We start from the raw sequence: 14,564 nt of genomic DNA, 5'->3' as shown, positions 1-14,564 counted from the left end.
TTACTCCTGTATGGCTCAGTGTTTTTATGTAAATATAGTCTTAAAAAAATCTTAAAGGACCAGAAGGTTTGATGTTCACATATGTAGAGCCCCACTCTTTCTCACACAGTCTCTCACTGTCTATATCTATCTTTCTATCTATCTATCTATCTATCTATCTATCTATCTATCTATCTATCTATCTATCTATCTATCTATCTATCTATCTACAGTATCTCACAAAAGTGAGTACACCCCTCACATTTTTATAAATATTTTATTATATCTTTTCTTGTGACAACACCGAAGAAATGACAGTTTGCTACAATGTAAAGTACAGTGTAAAGTGTACTACAATGTAAAGTGTACAGCTTATATAACAGTGCAAATTTGCTATCCCCTCAAAATAACTCAAAACACAGCCATTAATGGCTAAACCGCTGGCAACAAAAGTGAGTGCACTCCTAAGTGAAAAGTCCAAATTGGGCCCAAAGTGTGTTTTGTGTGGCCACCATTATTTTCCAGCACTGCCTTAACCCTCTTGGGCATGTAGTTCACCAGAGCTTCACAGGTTGCCACTGGAGTCCTCTTCCACTCCTCCATGACAACACCACGGAGCTGTTGGATGTTAGAGACCTTGCACTCCTCCACCTTCCTCTTTGAGGATGCCCCACAGATGCTCAATAGGGTTTAGGTCTGAAGACATGCTTGGCCAGTCCATCACCTTTACCCTCAGCTTCTTTAGCAAGGCAGTGGTCATCTTGGAATACAGCCCTGTGGCCCAGTCTCTGAAAGGAGGGATCATGCTCTGCTTCAGTATGTCACAGTACATGTTGGCATTCATGGTTTCCTCAATCAACTGCAGCTCCCCAGTGCTGGCAGCACTCATGTAACCCCAGACCATGACACGCCCACCAACATGCTTGACTGTAGACACACTTGTCTTTGTACTCCTCACCTGGTTGCTGCCACACACGCTTGAAACCATCTGAACCAAATAAGTTTATCTTGGTTTCATCAGACCACAGGACATGGTTCCAGTAATCCATGTCCTTAGTCTGCTTGTCTTCAGTAAACTGTTTGCGGGCTTTCTTGTGCATCATCTTTAGAAGAGGCTTCCTTTTGGGACGAAAGCCATGCAGACCAATTTGATGCAGTGTACGGCATATGGTCTGAGCACTGACAGGCTGACCGTCCACCCCTTCAACCTCTGCAACAATGCTAACAGCACTCTTTTGTCTACTTCTCAAAGACAACCTCTGGATATGACACTGAGCACGTGCACTCAACTTCTTTGATCAGGGTGAGGCCTGTTCTGAGTGGAACCTGTCCCGTTAAACAGCTGTATGGTCTTGGCTACCGTGCTGCTGCTTAGTTTCAGGGTCTTGGCAATCTTCTTATAGCCTGGGCCATCTTTATGTAGAGCAACAATTCTTTTTTTCAGATTCTCAGAGAGTTCGTTGCCATGAGGTGCCATGTTGAACTTCCAGTGACCAGTGTAAGAGAGTGAGAGCGATAACACCAAATTTAACACACCTGTTCCCCATTCACACCTGAGACCATGTAACACTAATGAGTCACATTACACCGGGGAGGTAAAATGGCTAATTGGGCCCAATTTTGACATTTTCACTTAGGGGTGTACTCACTTTTGTTGCCAGCGGTTTAGACATTAATGGCTGTGCCTTGAGTTATTTTGAGGGGACAGCAAATTTACACTGTTATACAAGCTGTACACTCACTACTTTAATTGTAGCAAAGTGTCATTTCTTCAGTGTTGTCACATGGAAAGATATAATAAAATATTTACAAAAATGTTAGGGGTGTACTCACTTTTGTGAGATACTGTATCTATCTATCTATCTATCTATCTATCTATCTATCTATCTATCTATCTATCTATCTATCTATCTATCTCTCCCGAGTGTGGGTTAGTGCTCTCCAATCAGAATAATGCATGTGCTTTGTGTGTTGCAGAGTAATAGGTCTGACTATTAAAGTTGTGTGTCAGACCTCTGCAGAGAGACCACCACTTCCACGCAGAGAGCAAGTATCTTTCTCTAGCACATGCTGGCAGAAAACTGAGGTTTCTACTCAAGCTATGGCTGCTTTCTAAAGAAAACAAACTTTACACGGTCGTATTTTAAAAACTATAAATCCTACAGCGAAGAGCTTTATATTAGAATCACAAGACCCAGACCTAGATTTTGATGCATAGTATGTCTCTGAAATATTAAAAACTAAGGCACAGTCGCAGTTTAGATATTTCCCTTCAAATTTGAAGTGGCTAGAGTGGAGTTTCAATGAATGTCAATGGACGGCGTGAGTTTCAAACAAATGGTCATATTGTGAAAACTATCAGGACTATGGCTTAGCTGTGGGCATGTTTAGTGGCAGCAGGGATAGATGAACATTTTAATATAAGATTTGTGTAGGTGGGCTTGAAAATGAGGGAGTGGTGGCAGTTTAGAAATCATGTCCTTTTTCAGCTTTTGTCACCTCCCACTCTAGATTTGAACATTTCGCCATTCATTCCTATGGGACCAATTTTGCCACAAAAACAACGATATTTCGTGAACCATTCGGCGAAACATTCCACAAAGTAATAGCACAATAATCTGGAACAATCCGCACGTTTCGGTATATTACTGTCTATATAGTGTAAAAGCTGTGGGAGGAGTTAGGGTGGTAAATTTGGCTATAATAAGAATAATAATATATATGTGAGATAACAGTAAGTGTTCTTGCTATGCAAGAACACTTAATAAAGACTGGTCACTGCTGTTCTCTCTCCATGACAAGACTGATCTTGTCTCCGCCCCCTCCAGGTAGCCAGTAGTGGGTGGAACTGCTGGGTTCTTCTCACCGCTCTGCTCCCTGACAGGAAATGTACTGCTGATTGTGATGATGCCAGAGTCTGACAGATGGACAGAGTGCAGAAGAGAAGCAGCTTCAGGGGACCAATTGCATGGAGTGGGGGAGCCAGGGTGAGTGAGGGAAAAAGTTAAGTAAAACTTTAACTTTAATTTATCCTTTGTAGTGCAGGGAGGGCACCACTTCAAGCATTGTTTTTTTAATTTTTCCAGAGTTCATCCTTAAATGCCATTAAATGTAATAAGAGAGAGAGGGACATAATCAAGAGCAGAGTATTTTGTTCCTACTGGCGTGGGTCACATTGGAGGGTGTGTAGGTGTCTCATGTAGAATAATAAATGCTGAGACACCTGCCACGATTTTTAAGTGACTCAGACAACATTGTGTAGAAGCACTCCAAAGTAGCACCTTCTTTATGTTTTTCATAGAAAGAATTGAGTAAAATAGTCTGTGTTTGATTGCTGACATGAAACAACTTTAGCATGTAAATAAAAACATTCTGCTCCTGATCATCTCTCTACAGTTCTCATTACACTAACCTGATTTCAGTCAATAAACTCTTGTGAAGGGTTTGTTTAAATGACAGGTGAGTATAATTAGTGGGGCAGAGAGCTGATCAGTGTCAGACACCCAGAATACTCATATGTACTTGCTATCATCATCTTGGGAACACCTACATGGTCCAATTCTCTGGATATTCTGCTGGCACCTTCAGTGCGGTTAGCATGAATGAAGGAATCTGGAATATGTTATATTTTTTTCATCTATCACCATGATAGCCTAAGTAATACAGAGCTGGGTGCCTACAATCCAAACTGTATTTTTCTGTTGTTACTTATAAACCTTTGAGGTCAGAACCCAAGTTGCTGAATTGTTTTGAAGTGTGCATGCTTCAGGGTTTTCAGTGTCATCTTTATGTATCTATAGGAGTCCAAGTCCAATTACAGCATGACATAACTACAAGATGTAAAATGCATATTTTCAAATTGTTCGATACCCTTGCCATATACACTATATTACCAAATATACCTTTGGGATGAATTAGAGCGTAGACTGCGAGCCAGGCCTTCTCGTCCACATCAGTGCCTGACCTCACAAATGCGCTTCTGGACGAATGGACAAACATTCACATAGACACACTCCTAAACCTTGTGGACAGCCTTCCCAGAAGGGTTGAAACTGAAAAGAGTGGGCCAACTCAATATTGAACCCTTCGGACTAAGAATGGGATGCCCTCAAAGTTCATGTGCGTGTAAAGGCAGATGTCCCAATAGTTTTGATAATATAGTGTACTTTGTAATATTGATCTACACAAAAACAAACAGCAATGCATCAAGGTAACTAACAGCTATGAGCAGAAACAAAGGACATTTCCATCATCATAAGTGACGCCATTACAAATTTCTATTATCGTTGCAGTAAACAATATAGTGTGGAAAGCTTGGATTGATTATCCTGTATGTTCCGTCTTAAAATCCTGATAGAATGCTTTAGTGTGTCACAGCTTAACCAGTAACAGTATCTGTAAATGTGATACAAAAACATTCTACAAGAACACCGTTGAACATACAGTGCTCTGTCCAGCTTGTTCTCAAGTGACACACACTCATAATCCTTCATTAAACCATTACCAACTGAAAGTACTATTCAAGTTCATTGAGCAGAAATCCAATTTCTTTAAAGTAGTCACAATCCATGCAGTCCTTTAAGGTTATATTATTAAGGAAATGTATGCTTGAAATAACTGAAAAGTTTTTACTTTTATCCATTAAAACTTGCCTCTGGAAAATATGGAACATAAATACTACAGATGAATAGTTTCAGCACTTAATTAGTCATATCATAAAGTGTATGCCTTTCTGTGCATAAAGATTTTATATCAATTTTTTTAAGGCACAGATATGCGAGAGCTGCCATTACTGACTCATTTATGAAGGTGCATTCTTCTAACTTGGTCATCCTTATCCTTGCTTTTAAGATAGGTATTACACCGCTCCAGGCTGGAAGTAAGAGGGGGATGACCACACACTACCATACAAAAGATCTTAAAACCTTATTGTAGTAATCCACAGATGAAAATATCATCACAGCTCCACAAAGGCAGGAACAAACACTGGCGTGTTTCACATTATAGACCTTAGTTGTAATAGATAAGCGCTCTAAAGTGTGAAACAAATGTTTGTTTCGGCCTTTGTGAAGCTGTGATGATGTTTTTATCTGTTCTGCATGGTAGTGTGCGGTCATCCATCTTATCCTTGCTTCACTGTTGGGTCAGTCACTAATCGAGTGCACTTCAGGTGCTGGAACTCACTAAGTAAAGTTACCAAGATAAGGGTAAAATTGTGCTGTGATACGCACCCTTAAAAGCATGTCAACAAAAGTACCAGCTACAATTAAATATTTCCTGTACCTAAAGCTCAGAAGACATTAAATGAAGAACAAGAGAGTATATTAAATTTGGTACAGTTAGACTACTGAAATCCCATGGGCCTCAACTCTGGAAGCTGTACTCTAAATTTTTAAAAAATGGGGGGAACAAAAAGCTACTAACCAGCATTGTCTGTGGTCTCCCTGCAGCTGGTCTTTCCCCATTACTTACATTGCCTTTTCTGGCACTGTTTCTCTGTGGGGAGACATCTTGATAAAAAGTATTTTTGCTTCCTCATGTTAGGGCCTCCAGCAAGAAGAGTAAGCAGCAGCAGTGACACTAAATCTCACTCAAAATCTCCTGAGACTAGCTGTCAGAGGCAGCAGTACCTTACATTTCACATTGCAGATGCACAGCATGAACACCATAAGCATAGGAATGCCTAACCACCCTCACATACCAGGAAGTGCACTTTTTTTGGAGGCTTTCCTCAAAAAAGGTACATTTTATTAAAGGACTGCTTAAAGATAATTAAACAAAAAAAGTAACTTCTATAGCATAGCAAGTCTTCCCCTTTTTCCACTTTAAATAAGCCACATAATGATTTATTGGTATATAAAGTGTGTGACCTGTCTAAATGCAATTGCTAATACAAGTCAATTATATTTAATGCATCAAATACCTTTTCAGAAACTTTGATATGGAAGAGGATATTTTCAAAGTAGTATCCATCATTAAATTGAAAGAGAATGGCATCACCCTGAGTGTCAGAGCCATCATGATTATAATGCAGCACTCCATTTTTAATATCATCGAGCCGGAACTTATGGATGGGTGTATTCCCCGGGGGAATAACCAGCTGTCCATGTTTAGGAGACTCAAGAACAACAACTACAACATCCTGGGCATTATCATCATCTCTCAGGTCTAAAACAGAACTAGTAAAAGCTCCAATTTCACCTTTGCCAACTAGCATTACCTCCTTCCTCAGTATATATGGTGCCTGGTGTAAAACAAAATGCAAACATAATTAGCAAATAAGACAATATAAACCAGAAAGCGCAACAATGATACACAAGACTTTATTGGATATCTCCACCTAAAAGACCATGTTGCTCCCACACATTTAGGGTGAAACATGGTGCCAAGCAACCACCCCAACCCCCCCCCCCCCAACTGTGTGCACAGCCACATAATTTATTCAGAGAAATCTGTGAATTAATATACTACCATTCCCATCCACACTCACATTTGGATTTGGGCGTAACATATAACATGCTCCTAAGCATTACACCCCTGAGTTATCCCCGTGAAAGAAGGCAGGTGTTCCTCTCCTCCACAAATTGGTGTGGCTGTGTGGGGGCCCTTTGCACACAAGCACAGTTTTCATTTACTAATGTGCTTGTAGTTTTCAATGGACTACAAGAATGCTGATCAGCATGCCCGTAGTCCATTCATTCTTCCTCCAGATTTCTAACTGGCAACCCATATGGGGATACGAGCAGAAAGCTGGAGGGAGAACGTACATGAGCCTAACACTGCACCCATGACCAGTGCGATCAGTTTTGCAGGTTTCTGTAAAAAAACAAACAAAAAAAAAAATTATGCACATTTTTTCCCCCCACAAAATCATGTGTATGTATTATTTTGTTTAAAGGGTAACTCCACTTTCACGGGAAAAAAATAGCAATTAAAAAAATATATAGCATATACAATTGTAACACAAGTCATATTGCAATTGAATGGTATTAAAAAATACCTTTCCTTTTCAATCTGCAGCTCTGTCATTTTCTGTAAAATGCAATATGGCTACTTGGAGGTGTTTTGTCCATAGAATGTATACAGAAAGCCCTCCAGAAACATTATTTCCTGCTTGTATGATTGGCTCACTGATTTTCCCAAATGTCTACACTAAGATACAAATCAGATTTTTGGCATCCCCTGCAACAAAAAAATTAATTTTTTTATAAGATACTCCCAATAGGAAATAACGTATAAAGGGATGCAGACCCAGCAATTTTCCTCATTAGAGCCCTGATTCTGCACCAGCTGGTTAATAATTATGAAACCTCTCCCATTAGACTCACTCAGCACAGAGGAACAAACAGTGATTTCTTCAGAATAACAAAAAGTAGGACTCTGCAACAAAGTTTGTTAAAATCCTTGTAATGTTTTTTTTCTCAACAAAAGTGGAGTTACGCTTTAAGGGTAAACTTGGCCTTTAAAGAAGAAATTATACAGCTTGGACATACAGTACAGTTTGCTTATATGCTACATACATGCAATGGCAATGACGTGTTGGCAATGCAAGGTCCACTTATCTTGCTATCTCCCCCATAATCCCAAATAAAAACAAAACTGAAAGAGATTAAACACAAAAACTGACAGAAAAAAGTAAAAAATACTTTACATCCCAGCTGTGGGATCCCCTAAGTGAGTATGACATTCCCAGGCCTTTTTGCAGGATCCTGGGCAGGCTAAGGATCCCAGATTCCACAAAAATGCATTTCTGCACAGTGTTGGAGCGTTTTCTCCTTAGATTTGGGATCCACAGCTTTCCCAACACCCCGCAATAACATTACTCGGACGCCTATACGAGGTGACTTTGGAAGCTGGATGCGAGGAAAGTTTTTCTTTTTTACATTTTTTTACAATTACAATGCACATGGATGCATTTGCAGGCATATGGCTGAACAGTAAAATTTTTGTCTGTATTTGCAATGCCCCAGAACCCCAGCTTCTGCATAAATTTGCCTATTTGAAAAAATTACAAAATATTCTTATGTTTACAGGTGCACGCATATGGGTATATTTTCCAACATCCAAGTGCTACTGTAAACATAAGAACTGACATTTACATGCAAGTACCTGTACACAGTATATTGTAATCTTTCCAATGGCCCGAATTACGCAGCAGCTGGGGCTTCCAAGTGCCACAAATACAGTTATATTTTATGCTGCACACCCATAAACCTGCAAATTCATCTTCCATGTGCATGAGCTCTTGTGCCTTTCACTGAGCATTTTTTTTAACAATCTGCTTAAATACTCTTATCTAACATCATTTAATTGGGAGCAAGTTAAGATGGGTGCCCTATATTAGTGTTTAAGTGTTTTTATATCACCTTTGTCGACACAGCTTGAACATTGATGGCTTTTGTTTGGGAGAACAGCTGGCCATCGCTGACTTTTAATGAGAAGAAGCCACTCCTGTATACAAGAAAAATATAATTAGAATAATGTATATTTTATTGTTGGATGGTTGCTCAGGCTCTGCAAAGCTTCTTGCCTTAGAGACAATTTTATCACCAGGGTAGTGAATGACAGGAAATCTCAGCGATAGACAGCAATAAAAAATAGGCAAGGATTCTAACCATTCTCTATTCCATCCCAAAGAAAAAAAACCTCTAAAATCCTTACCTAAACCTTAACACTGACCAATTCCTCAAAATGTGCCCTTGTAGCTTATGTCAGAACTAAACTACACTAATACTTATCTCTGCTCCAACAATATGAGGTCCCTTAGCAGCATCAACATCTTCTCCCTTGGCTTCTCCATTGTGCCGGGTCCTTGGCCACCTTGATTGGCTGGCTGGGGAATGACTTAACTCCTGTGCATGCACACGGGGAGTATATTTATTCCGGTGTTGCTAATATATATTTAGCTAGACATTCACAGCTCAGTTTACATTCTAGAGAAAATTGCAAACAGGCAGGTATGCTTGTGTTAATGCAGAAAGACATAGCACATCTTCCCTACAATAAAGTGCCTGCCTGTTTGCAATTTTGTTTTCCCTTAAAGTGACATTAAAGTCTTGTTTTTTTTTTTTAAGAACAACAAACATGTCATACTTACCTGCTCTGCGCATTGGTTTTTGCACAGAGTAGCTCAGATCTTCCTCTTCTCGAATCCGTCGCCGGCATTCCTGGCCCCTCCCTCCTACCGAGTGCCCCATAGCAAGCAGCTTGCTATGGGGGCACTCGGGCCAAGCCGCTGCCCTGTTGGTTCATTCAGACATGAAGTCACGGCTCTACCTTGCCCCTCTCTCTCCTCATTGGCTCACTGATTTTTGTTCATTAATTTTTTTAAATCAGATAATTTTTTTATTGAAAAACAAACACAAAAAAAAAAAACATTCTTAATTTTACGGACACAAAACAGATCCCATATTTGTTAGGAAACATAAGAATCAATGTTAGCTGACCATGCGGTCTATTACATTCTTTGCTTGTACAGTAATAACTGTAACAACATTTTCAGAAATAAACATATGGTTGTACAATAAGGCAACTGTGGATGTATTTCTTTGGTCTTGTTCACTGATTTTTATTGACAGCAGCAGGCGCAATTGGCTCCTGCAAATGAGGAGGGGGGCTGCTGCACACAGATTTTTTATCTCAATGCATAGAATGCATTAACCACTTTCCACCGGGTGAACGTCCATGGACGTCCCCCGATTTCAGTAGTTATACCTTAATGATGCCTGCACCTAGCAAGTCTCTTTTTTGCAGAAGTGATCTGAGTGGCTAATTAGCCAATCGATCACTTCTGCAGGTGGCAGAAGGGGGTCCCACCCCCCTCCTGCCACCACCTCTTCCGGGCTCTCCGGTCACATCCCAGCGCAGAGGCCAGGAGCCTCTCTCATTAACCCCCGGAAATTGGGATTTCATCAGCGACCAGGGAATCTGCCAATCAGACTGGTCTGTGTCTGATCGGCTGCATGGGGGGCAAGAGGAGAGATTTGGGGTCTAATCAGGGGTGGATCATTAATTTCTCGGGGGGGGGGGCAATGAGGCAATTGCCCCCCCGCCCCAGAAATTAGTAATGGGCTGGTGGGTAAGCGGGCAGGTCAGTCAGAGGATGAGTTTGCGGGCAGGCGTGTGTGCTGGCGAGTTAGTCAGCAGGGGTCGGCAGGTGAGTAAGCGCCTGAGTGGGCAGGTCGGCGGGTGAGTGGGGGGGTTGGCAGGTGAGTGAGTGCCTGAGCGGGCAGGTCGGTGGGTGAGTGAGGGGGGTCGGCAGGTGAGTGTGCTGGCCGGCAGGGAAGTCATCGGGTGAATGAGTGGGCAGGCTGGTCGGCAGGTGAGCAGAGGTGCTGGCCAGTCAGCGAGCTGGTGGGCGGGGAGCAGAGAGATGACATCATCTCTCACCACCCGCCCTGCATCACTGTAGTTCCGCCCTCACTGTGCAAGCAGAGAGATTACATCATCTCTCTGCTGCCTGTATTCACTCTGGCAAGTGACAATCTGCACCTTAGCAGGCCAATGACAATCAGCAATGTGTGGCAGATGACATGGCAAGTGACAATCAGCAACATGTGGCAGGTGACGTGGCAAGTGACAATTAGCAACGTGTGACAGGTGATGAGGAAAAAAGACAATCAGCAACGCGTGACAGGTGACGTGGCAAATTACATTTCGCAACGTGTGGCAGGTGACGTGGCAAGTGACAATCAGCAACATGTGGCAAGTGACAATCCGCAATGTGTGGCAGGTGACGTGGCAAGTGACAATCCACAACATGTGGCAGGTGACGTGGCAAGTGACAATCAGCAACATGTGGCAAGTGACAATGCGCAACGTATGGCAGGTGACGTGCCAAGTGACAATCTGTCACATGTGGCAAGTGACAATGCGCATATGGTAGCAGGCAAGTGACAATCCGCAACTTGTGGCTGGGACGTGGCAAGTGACAATCCACATCTGAAGGCAGGTCGATGTGGAAAGTGACACGCTCAGGCCTCCCACTGATTCTGCATTATGGTGAGTTGAACCATTTCAATTTATATTACAATGTAATAATAGAAATAATGCGCTTCAATCATCCTGACACCATAACAACCATGGTGCAGTGATGATGAAAGCGCTAACACCAGCCATTGCCCCGATAAATTGCCCGCAAAAAAGTATTTTCTGGTAGTGCCCCTCCCAAGACTAGACTCTGGATCCACCCATGGGTCTAATAGACCCAAAATTTCTCCATAAAGAGGACCTGTCAAGGCCCATGTTGTCACAAGGGATGTTGTTCATCCCTTGTGATAGCAATAAAGTTCATTAAAAAAAATGTAAAAAATAAATAAATAGTTATATTGTGTATGAAATAAATAATAAAATATAAAAAATATTTTTTTTTAAAGTGCCCCGTCCCATTGTGCCTATGCACTAATGCGAATGAATATGGGAGCAATAATTCTAGCACCAGACCTCCTGTGCAACTCAAAACTGGTAACCTGTAAAGGCATTTAAAGCATTGCCTATGGAGAATTTAAAGCACTGTAGTCTGCCGCCATTCGACGGGCAGACACAATTTAAAGCATGACAGGTTAGGTATCTACGTAACATCATCTTTCACATTATACAAAAAAAAATTGGGCTAACTTCCACTTTAAATTTTCCCTCCAAATCATGATTTCATAAACCCTAACATTTAAACCCAAACCACTATAATGTTGTCTAAGCTAACCTAACATATCCCTATAAACAAATTTTTCCAATTTATCTAAGCCCATTAACAAAAACTTTATCATGTAGCAGCGTACCAGACATAATGTGGTGACTGCATTATTTTTATTTAGTTGAAGGACATGTACTCCAAGTACCGAAAAATACAGATTGATCCTGCTAGAAAATGTGTGTCTTTTGTGACTGCCTAGGCACCAAACTGAAATTTTGAACAATATTATATGCCTTCTAAGGTATCTTTTTTGAACTACAAGATGAGGAGAGGGGGATGTGTTTGTAGTTCAAAACAGGGAAGCAGCCTAGGGTGAGTGGAGACTAGGGCACAAGGACAAAGCTGTGCTATTGGCAGATCATAGGTGAATATAAAAGGAGAATAACACTGAAATAAATAAAACCAGTGCAGTCACAGCACCTAAGGACCGGTAAGATGCAATACATTACATTTTTGTTTTTGGGTTTAGATTTTAAAATTCAAGTAACCTCTCAAGCAGAATATCAAGAGATTGTTTCAGATTTCTGGTTGACCACATTTAGTTAAAATAGAAACAAAAATAACTATAAATCATCTATATTTGAGGATGTATCTTTATATACAATATTTCCTTAAAATACAAGAAAAAGTGATCTTTGTCATAGTTCTCATTCAATGACAATGCCCTAGCCTAGGATATGCACAACAGTGACCCCTCCTTATATATTGTACGTTTACTATTGTTTCAAATTCAGAAAATTCCTTTATTAACCCAGAGTGTTGTTTCTTAATCAGACATAGTGCTATGGTCAGCAGTGGGGTGTTTTATTATATGCTTTATAAAACAATCAGGTGAGCCTTCCGATGCAAAGTACATTAGCTGATTTGGAAATAATAACAATTTTATCTGAAGTGGGCATTCCAGTAGAGACATTTTACATGCTTCATCTGCGACATTGTGAATGCTTACTCATTTCCTTTGTTGAGCTTAAAGTAATATTATGATGAAAGTGAAAAGCAATTAAATCAGTGCAGATTTTACAGCTAAAGCTGCAAAACGATTTGCCATGTGTGTATATCAGTCACTGGTAAACCATAAACGAAAATCACTAAATTACAACAGAAAACACCTATATTAAATAAAAAGGCTATATCGCTAAATTTGCCTTTTATTGTGCTTTCATTTCAAATGTGAAAATAATTATGTAAAATTACCATTAAAATGTAAGGCTGTGATTAATCCATTTAATCTCCCACGATTTACTATGCATAGAAACAAATTAATCAAATGCTTTGCTGCTCACTAGTTACAGAAGAGTCTTAAGAATGTTCTATGACAGGTTTGTATAAACAGAACAAACTTTTGTTAGATTTATTATATTAGGAAGGGTAGTTAAAATGTCTTGTAAATAAACACGCATCCTTGATGACTCAACTTGCATTTGCATTTGCATTTGCAGCTACTAAAAGGGATGACCCTACTACAATAATTTTAAGAGCATAGATTATGGGACTAAAATGGCTGCCACTGCCAAATATATAAACAGTGGGGACGGAAAGTATTCAGACCCCCTTAAATTTTTCACTCTTTGTTATATTGCAGCCATTTGCTAAAATCATTTAAGTTCATTTTTTTTCCCTCATTAATGTACACACAGTACCCCATATTGACAGAAAAACACAGAATTGTTGACATTTTTACAGATTTATTAAAAAAGAAAAACTGAAATATCACATGGTCCTAAGTATTCAGACCCTTTGCTGTGACACTCATATATTTAACTCAGGTGCTGTCCATTTCTTCTGATCATCCTTGAGATGGTTCTACACTTTCATTTGAGTCCAGCTGTGTTTGATTATAGTCATTGGACTTGATTAGGAAAGCCACACACCTGTCTTTATAAGACCTTACAGCTCACAGTGCATGTCAGAGCAAATGAGAATCATGAGGTCAAAGGAACTGCCTGAAGAGCTCAGAGACAGAATTGTGGCAAGGCACAGATCTGGCCAAGGTTACAAAAAAAATTCTGATACACTTAAGGTTCCTTAGAGCTCAGTGGCCTCCATAATCCTTAAATGGAAGACGTTTGGGACGACCAGAACCCTTCCTGGAGCTGGCCATCCGGACAAACTGAGCTATCGGGAAAGAAGAGCCTTGGTGAGAGAGGTAAAGAAGAACCCAAAGATCACTGTGGCTGAGCTCCAGAGATGCAGTCGGGAGATGGGAGAAAGTTGTAGAAAGTCAACCATCACTGCAGCCCTCCACCAGTCGGGGCTTTATGGCAGAGTGGCCCGACGGAAGCCTCTCCTCAGTGCAAGACACATGAAAGCCCGCATGGAGTTTGCTAAAAAACACCTGAAGGACTCCAAGATCGTGAGAAATAAGATTCTTTGGTCTGATGAGACCAAGATAGAACTTTTTAGCCTTAATTCTAAGTGGTATGTGTGGAGAAAACCAGGCACTGCTCATTACCTGTCTAATACAGTCCCAACAGTGAAGCATGGTGGTGCATCATGCTGTGGAGGTGTTTTTCAGCTGCAGGGACAGGACGACTGGTTGCAATCGAGGGAAAGATGAATGCGGTCAAGTACAGGGATATCCTGGGCGAAAACCTTCTCCAGGGTGCTCAGGACCTCAGACTGGGCCGAAGGTTTACCTTCCAACAAGACAATGACCCTAAGCACACTAAAATAATGAAGGAGTGGCTTCACAACAACTCCGTGTTCTTGAATGGCCCAGCCAGAGCCCTGGCTTAAACCCAATTGAGCATCACTGGAGAGACCTAAACATGGCTGTCCACCAACGTTTACCATCCAACCTGACAGAACTGGAGAGGATCTGCAAGGATGGATGACAGAGGATCCCCAAATCCAGGTGTGAAAAACTTGTTGCATCTTTCCCAAAAAGACTCAT

General features: G+C 40.9%; 1 protein-coding gene across 1 annotated transcript in view; it reads right to left on the bottom strand.

Moving 5' to 3' along the window:
- FRAS1 (Fraser extracellular matrix complex subunit 1) overlaps nucleotides 1–14,564 on the bottom strand; it is an 830,295-nt gene that overhangs the window by 231,707 nt on the left and 584,024 nt on the right. Inside the window, exons 28-29 of the mRNA XM_073597432.1 lie at nucleotides 8,346–8,430; nucleotides 5,903–6,223 (exon numbers count right to left, since the gene is read on the bottom strand). Coding sequence (XP_073453533.1) covers nucleotides 5,903–6,223; nucleotides 8,346–8,430 — 406 coding nt within the window. The remainder of the gene's footprint in view (nucleotides 1–5,902; nucleotides 6,224–8,345; nucleotides 8,431–14,564) is intronic.

This window comes from Aquarana catesbeiana, linkage group LG01 (genome assembly GCF_042186555.1).
Source record: "Aquarana catesbeiana isolate 2022-GZ linkage group LG01, ASM4218655v1, whole genome shotgun sequence".
NCBI classification, from domain to species: Eukaryota; Metazoa; Chordata; class Amphibia; order Anura; family Ranidae; genus Aquarana; species Aquarana catesbeiana.
Note: the sequence above shows the minus strand (reverse complement) of the source record. Positions and strands in the feature narration are given on the sequence as shown.